The sequence below is a fragment of the Cydia pomonella genome, chromosome 5 (assembly GCF_033807575.1).
Source record: "Cydia pomonella isolate Wapato2018A chromosome 5, ilCydPomo1, whole genome shotgun sequence".
NCBI classification, from domain to species: domain Eukaryota; kingdom Metazoa; phylum Arthropoda; class Insecta; order Lepidoptera; family Tortricidae; genus Cydia; species Cydia pomonella.
This window is the reverse complement of record NC_084707.1, coordinates 25287998-25296197: the sequence shown is the minus strand read 5'-3', so window position 1 is coordinate 25296197 and position 8200 is coordinate 25287998. Positions and strand designations below refer to the sequence as shown.

General features: G+C 37.9%; 1 protein-coding gene across 1 annotated transcript; it reads left to right on the top strand.

Annotated features, from left to right (window-relative positions):
• Positions 1-2883: 2883 nt before the first annotated feature.
• Positions 2884-7370, top strand: LOC133518140 (uncharacterized). Its single transcript, XM_061851724.1, has 2 exons — positions 2884-3035; positions 4134-7370. The coding sequence occupies exons 1-2, from the start codon at positions 3005-3007 to the stop codon at positions 5021-5023; spliced, it is 921 nt and encodes a 306-aa protein (XP_061707708.1). The 5' UTR covers positions 2884-3004; the 3' UTR covers positions 5024-7370.
• The last annotated feature ends 830 nt before the right edge of the window (positions 7371-8200 follow it).

The following is an 8200-nucleotide window of genomic DNA, read 5'->3' as shown; positions in this document are numbered from 1 at the left end:
CTATGTATGCTACATGGGGGCACTGCAGTGCCCACGTCAAGACGAGCCAAGCGAAGCGCGAGGGCACTACCTACCTTTTCTCGCGCTTCGTCGTAATCATAATTCTCGGGATGTGATGTCAAATAGTAGACATGTTAAATACAAAAAGTTTCAATTGCATAGCTCACATACTTAAGATTTTATTGATATCTAAAAAAAACTAATTTCGCCATTGACACTCACTCAGTCATTCACTGATGATCATCAAAACTCTTAGGGTAGTTTTTGAAGTCTTAGAAAGCTGAATTTTGGCATGTTAGCTAGTATTAGTACACAAACAACAAAAAAAATCTAAAACTTGAAAGTTTACCCCCAACCCCTTAAATTAGGAGATGAATATTTGTATGAGGGTTCCGCAAATTTTGATGCTAGGGGTCTGAAAATTGGTTTTCCTACTCCTCTACTGTTATCTGTCATTTATGCATTCATTAACACGAATATAAGAACATACATAAAAGATTTCAAGAAAAGTCTATATTGTCTATTCCTCATAAAAGCTCTTGTGCTTTTATAAGCTATAATGTTACTGCGATTAATGGCTACCAACCTAACAAAACCAAAACGAATACAGTTTTAAACTAAGTGCATTGCTGCCAACTTACAAAATATTCATGTGGTTGCATAGTAAAAATAATTACTTCATAAGTCAGAAACACGCATGTGACACCCGTAATATAGCAACACCCATAGACTACGAAGACCGCTTAGCGTTACTTGTTAGTCTCCGTAGGCTACGGTGGCCAAAATTGAGAAAAAACTGTCCAAAAAATTAATTTAGCAAGTAGCAAGTACCAGGGCCTCATGAGTTACGAGGCGGTGTCGCCGACCGGCCGGCCGCGGCCCGGGGCCGGCCGGGCGCGTAACAAGGTATGCTCGCGCGTCTTGGCTATATACTTTTGCTGTAATTTGTTTACCTAAATTAAGATTTATTTTTGTTGACTCGTAGGAAAAATATTGTATGCAACGTTGTATAAGTAGGTCAAAAAATTCTCGTGGCGTATTCCTTTACAATGTTCGCTTCGGCTCCGGCTCACATTGTAACTCACGCCACTCGCCTTTTTTGACCCTTCTTATACAACTGTTGCATAAAATACTAATATGGACTCTATGTTATAAATAATAAACTAAATAATTCAGGATTTTTTTTAATTCACCCCCACCCTTTAAATTAGTAGATTACTTAGTCGCGAGTCTTATGGAAACCATAACAACATTTTACATTCTTGGCAACATTTTACATGAAAATGTTTTTGATGGGGTTTCTGTTTCATAAAACATTCATAATATGAAAGGTAGAGGCAAGGAACAGAATCTCCATAGGCAGAACTATTGTAAAAGTGTCCAGTTGTCAGCTATAAATAATAGTTCCAAATCTCTCCAAAGTAGCGCTAGAGTAGCTAAGAACCTAGGCGTTATTGACGGAGTAAAGTGCGCTGTCTATCATTCGATTTTTTTCTCAAGTATTCTAGGTATGCGCGCTAGCGCCACCTATTTACGGTTTACTATCGGACACTTTTTGGTATATGAAGATTCTATTCCTTAACTCTACCTTCCATAATCCATAAACTCCATAGTGACCAAAGTGATTGGAAGATGAAGGGCGACATCACACTACAGAGGTTGGTGTTCCGTCATGATGGCCGTAGTGGCCTATCGTTTTGAAAATAGAAGCCTTGTAGAAGCTGATTTGATTTATCCAAAGAGTGAAGTAAGTATAAAGGTAAAGGGAGCTCTTGAAGTGTTTTATCGAAATTCATTTGAAAGCGCCATCTCTAATTTTATTCCCAAGCTAACTATGTATGTGTGCGTGCAAAACTACATATATGCATTCGTACGTTACCATCGTCCTACACAATATTATGTCTACTTGGTCGATTGACAAGTCATTTTTTTGTTTGGTTTCTTGTAATATTTTATTGGTTAATAGAAATTTAACAAAAAAATACTTGTAATCCTAATACTATGTAGAAAAGGTTTTAAGAGAATGTTTATTGCTTTCGATTTGATACGAGATACAAGATAGTAATAGAGTAGGTGTAAGTACTTGCAGCTCCTAATCTCTCTGGAATAGTTCTTCTTTTTAGCTTTGTTCATCTTTGTGCGCAAAGCTCCATTAGCCCCGTCTTCTATGACTTTTATCTCAGTCTGACCTAGTACTCTTTCGTATTCACACAACTGTCTTGCCAGGTTCTCATTCTCAAAAAAGCGTTCCTTCTTTGACATTAACCACTAACTAAAGTTATTTCTGTGATCAAGATATTTCGGAGTTAAACTGCCTAGGATCTTGCACATTAGGAAATATTGGGATAATTTCGTCTAGCTCTGTAGCTCCGTAAGCAGTTCGCTCCAGATATTCTTTAAAATTGACACATGATAATGTTGTCGTGATTCAGGTATTTTTTGTATGTATGTATGTCTTGTCTACGCGCGTACCTCCATAGATGCGCTCGAGTTCGTTTCAGATTTCTTTGGCGGAATCAAATCGCACGAATCTTTGCAGATGGTATTGTAATATTAGGAGTGCTGAACCACCAGGTTTTGTAACATTAGGAGTCTAAATTCCCTAGTTTGAATCTACGAGAGTTTAATGCTACAGTAACAACATTGTAAATAAACAAAGGTCTTGACAATCGAGATATATGCAACCATTTTAATGTTATATTCATTCTATATTGTATCTATTTATAGTGACATCTAGTGATGTAGTTTACATATTCGGAAGTCAACTTTACGCAAAAGTAGGTTGTCTGGAATAAAATAACAGAATTCGCTACCATCTTTACTAACTTTAACTATATTGCTAGCAACCCTTTAATTATATTGCTGTCACCCCCCCCCCCCCCCCCCCCCTAGATTTATCAGTCAAACAGCTTATTGTCATTATTGTCAATTGTATAAAATTAAAGCTAGCAAGCGGGCTGACTTGAGCAACTAAATCAAGATTTTCAAATTCTATCCACCCAAAATGAATTTCATTATTGTTATGATGCACCTCGGTAAGTTTCTACATTGTATCTAATAATGTTTTAGCAGTGTTGGAACTTTGGGATGTCAATGCGGACCAAAACACGAGCTCCGAGAGGGACCCGATTTGACCATTTGAACTGGTGGAAAGCTCTTAAGCAGACCGTAGCTCGATCTCCTTAAGGGCTTCCGCTAGCTCATACTGGTGCACGGAGTGGGTGAGCCTGTTATGAAGAATAGTATAAGCAACGCGTACTGCACCCGCGCCAGTTAGCGCCAGTTGGCAGGTGACATACCTACGACCGATAGCGTGCCGACATCGACAGACGACTGGCAAACTCGAAAAACGAAAATCGAAATTTCTTCATCTGCCTCTCTATTTATTTATTGCGCAAAGGAAAAAACATTGTACAAAAGGCGAACTGAATGCCATAAGGCATTCTCTACCAGTCAACCTTTAGCCAAAGCAGATAAGTTGTAGTTCTCGCTGTTCTCTATCGCTCTTGCATATTCCAACCGTGTTCTGGAAATGGGGATCGTGTATATAAATAGGTATTTCTATTTAAAGTTATACCTCCAACTTGCATCTATAAATTTAGAAATTTATAGAAGCTTGTTTAATACTAATACGAGAGAAAATAGTGACTTCAAAATATCATACATTTTTTAATGCCTGTTTTATTTTTTAATGTCCACCATTTGTACATTTTTTCTTTGTTTATGCAATAAAGTAAAAAAAAAAAAGATCGGCCATGTACGAGTCGGACTCGTGCACGAAGAGTTCCGTACCATTATCTAAAAATTACTTTTTTGTAAGGGAGCCCCCTGAAATATTTATTTTATTCTATTTTTAGTATTTGTTGTTATAACGGCAACAGAAATACGTAATCTGTAGAAATTTCAACTGGCTAACTATCACGGTTCATGAGATATAACCCGGTGACAGACGGACGGACAGCGGAGTCTCAGTAATAGGATCCCGTTTGACCCTTTGGGTACGGATCCCTAAAAATTCCCTTTTCTAACTAGTTACAACAACACGGTACAACTTTAAATACATAGAAGTCCAAATATAATAAATTATAAAAATCTTGAAGTCTGTTAGTAAAATCAGTCCTTTCTTTTTCTAGTATGCAAGATATACGTGCTGACTCTGACGGTGGTTATGATTGGTGTTTTGACGGGCAACCTGCGACTACGATACACCAAATACGAAGCCTGTATCGAAGGAAAATATTACTCACGTAGACACATCATCAGTGGAAAAATAACTGATCAACTAGCTATAGACCGAAAGAATAACATTCTTTATCTACAATTTAACGACAACTGGAACATAGGCATTTTTCTACATAATAGAACGCAATGGTTGGTTAATAGGATAAGTACTAGTGGAATGGTCGTTGACCAGCACCATTCGATTTTGTATATGGGTACAAAAGAAAGGTGCAGACAATACCTATATTATTTTCTTAGGAACACGACGAGTATTAAAGATTGCGATGATCATTTTTGGGGCCACCCTACTCAAGACAAAATGATGTTTAATTGCCGGAGAGTATTTTACGTAGATAAAAGTAAACCAGGTATATTTTCTCATTATGAATATAATGATTATCGGGGGAAAGTTTATGTGATTGGTAGACTAGCCCACTTAACTTCCTACGTATTTGAAGATGTAGCATTTGTTTGCGTGGAAGGAGTATATAATATAGTATTTGTAACCAATTCCACTGTTTACCACTTCAAAAATTACGCTCCAAAAAAACCAATAGAGATTGCTAGAAATAAGTATGTGCTATCTTCATATACAGGCAATGCATTTTTAGCACATCCAACACACAAGATAATTTTTAAATATAACCCAATAAATTTAACCAAAACATTGTATGCTACTTACAAATCTGCCTTATTAAAGGACTTTGTGTTTGACATAAATAACAATATAGTGTTCCACGATGCCAGCGGAAGTGTGGCGCAGTGGGTGCCAGTGCCCGGGAATACGTCTTGTCTCTTGTAGTTGCCGCGGTCCCAAAATGAAAACCCGGCGAGCCAAGCAAACACTAGTGTACGGGCGTCAGTAAAGAATGGGTAGTCAATTTTACATTTTGGTGTTGATATTGGTGAGCGAGCGTCAGGATGGCGAGTGGACCAAATAAATATTACCACTCAAAGGCAATATACATAATGGATATATACAGATGATTACTATAACTAGCTTATATCTAAAATAGGCCCTTGAGGCATTGTACCAAGGATGCTGCCGGCATTTCCTCGTTGTATCGCAATACTGATACGTTGTGCGAGGAAGCCGCCAGCTCTTCGGTCACCAGTTACGTCAACCAGACGTTTCGCGATTTCTCCAAAAAACTTGTGCGCGCTGGGACCCCATGGACCTAGAGTTTCAACGCCAAAGGTATATAACTAAATTATAACTCCAGTGTCTCTGTGTACTTTTAATAAAAATCCATGTACGTGTCCCTTAAATGAGCAACGATCAAATAAGGTCCAACCGCTAACCTGACGTCGTTGGCAGATGGAGCTAATTTTGAGCATTGCTTATTATAGAGAGTTCAACAGATCTTTATCAAGAGGAAAACCGACGACGGCGCTAATCTTACCTTTCTTATAAAAGTAGTCCCTATGCTTTTACCGTGGTCTCTCTGATTTGACCTACAGTGGGTCCACCGGTATATTTTTACCCGTTGTTCTACCGTTCTAAACAGTGTTCGCTACTGAATCTACGGGTAATTTATTTTTACTATGTTCCCACTGTTTCTTTTCTATTACTTAAAAAATAAATAGATATTTGGGGACAATCATACATAGATCTAAAACCTAGCCCCAAACTAAGCAAAGATTGACGTCATGTTCTCCAGTAACCCCACATTGCGTTTTGGCATTTTTTATTATATGAGGATTAAGTACACAAATTGGTACGGAATTTGTACTTACCTACGTAAAAAAATGTGTACCTCTAGTTTCGGAGTACAAGCCAAATGAAGTTGGGGTTGCTGTAGACTCAACCCCAACTGAATTTCAACATAGGCTGCTCCAACATTTCCAGAAAATAAGTGAGTAGAAAATTTTGTACGCATGTTTATATTGCCAAATTGCTTGCTGGAGAGCATGACGTAAAGCTTGTACTATGGCTACTAAGCGAAGATATACATACGTATATTAGATAAATACATACTTATATACATAGAAAACACCTATGACAAAAACAAATACGAGTACGTATCCGTGCTTATCACATATGCCCTTATCATTATTTGAACTCGGGACCATTGTCTTCATAGGCAGGGTCACTACCCACTAGTCCAGACCGGTCATCGGTAGTGCTTTGCGGGGCTCCTATTTCTGGGCGGTTATCTGAAGATTCCTATCGAACCTATCCTACCTACCAATTGATTTAGTGCGACTCCCGTGAAAACATAACGCTTTGGGAAAAAAGCTACTTGTTTTACACATGCTATGAAAAAAGGCCAATGCTCGTTAATTTTGGCAATAAATTTAACACTTAGTACGGGTGGGACCATGTTAAGAATAAGTTACCTGTAGATCCACTGGTGAATGCTATGTTTAGAACGGTAGGACTACGGGTAAAAAAGTACCTCTGAACCCACCAGGGGGACGTGTTCATATTTCGTGTTTTTTAAATTATTATTATATGTTAATTTGTACGGAAATTGCTTTTCGCTCCTAACTATTATTATAACAAAAAATCGGAAAAACTCACAACGCGTAATAGTTATGGATGTAAAAATATTTTTCATAAGATAGAAAAATGGACTAAGTTTATATGGAGAAGCGATCATCTAATCCTCCTAAAGGAACACTGAGATAAACAGAAGGTACATTATGGTTATAAATATTTCGTTAAAACTCCGGAGGTACATTCGTCATTCTGACGCTGATTTTATAACACGTCTCTGTCATGTATCTCTTGATTCGCAGCGCGCCTGCCAATAAACTCGAGCGATTGTCATTTCAATAGAAAGTCAATATCCTCCTTCAAGATTTGTTAAGTATTTTGCCACAGCTCATCTAAGAACAGCCAAGCTTTTCTCACACGTTCACATAGTTTTTAAGTTTTTGTGAAACATGAAGTCCATCAGAAACAAGAAATGCTACCTGTTTGTAAAACATCGCTACATTTATCTCTGGTTCATGCTTACTCATAATCAACTCCGCACAGACAGCCCTGAGATCCTTCCCCTTGCAGTAGAGCGACTGTTTGGAATTGCAGCTTTAATGTTATACATGATAGTTTAATATTAATTATTGTATATTTACTATTTTTAAATAATATAGTAGAGTATGAGTAAATTGTTTACTTAAATAAATATGTAACGTGAAAATAATCGATTTTATTTTCCGTAACCTTACTATTTTTCAACAGTAAATACTGTTTCCATCAAATTAATCTTTTAGGGCCGGTACAGACGGACAGCATTTGAAACGTCATGCTCTCCAGGAACCCCACATTGCGTTTTGGCATTTTTATTATAATTTGAGGATTTAGTATTTAGTACCCAATTGGCAATGAATTTGTACTTAGCTGAAAAAAAAATTACCTCTATAGTTTGGGAGTACAAGCCAAACGAAATTGGGGTTGCTGTAGAGCATCTCTCTAAATAATTACCACGTATGATCGTTTTTTTTTTTATCTGATAAACGTAATACCTTATTTCAAAAATAAAGTTAGACACTCGTACACATAAAAAAACCACAGACTTAAAAAAAAGCAATTTATTTTAATACTTAAATCCCGGTTTCGCCGCAGATACCTATTTTCCACGTCTCTTCCTTGTATTTCATAACAGTTTTCGCAACGTCGTTTGACTGACTCCATGACGTGGCGAAGATTGATGGTATCTCTGAGTTTCTGAAAAACTCCAGTTATCTTGTTTCTCAGTTCTTCTTCGGGTGTCCTTGGTTGTGAGTACACCTCGATTTTTACTGCCCCCACAGAAAAAAGTCGAGCGGTGTTAAGTCGGGCGAACGAGCAGGCCAACGACGTGGACCAAACCGCCCGATCCATCTGTCCTCTAACATATCATTTAACACGTTTCGGACACGAACCGCTGCGTGCGCCGGAGCACCATCTAGCTGCAGCCATGTTTGTCGACGCTCTTCTTCAGGCAGCGTATTTACATATTCAGCTAGCGGCCCGTTGATAAGCTGAATGAAT

What these genes read in the sequence shown, in the direction of transcription:
- LOC133518140 (XM_061851724.1), top strand. Translation starts at nt 3,005, where the DNA reads ATGAATTTCATTATTGTTATGATGCACCTCG. An exon ending in TATTGTTATGATGCACCTCG is followed by an intron (nt 3,036 to 4,133) that starts GTAAGTTTCTAC and finishes TTCTTTTTCTAG; the next exon opens with TATGCAAGATATACGTGCTG.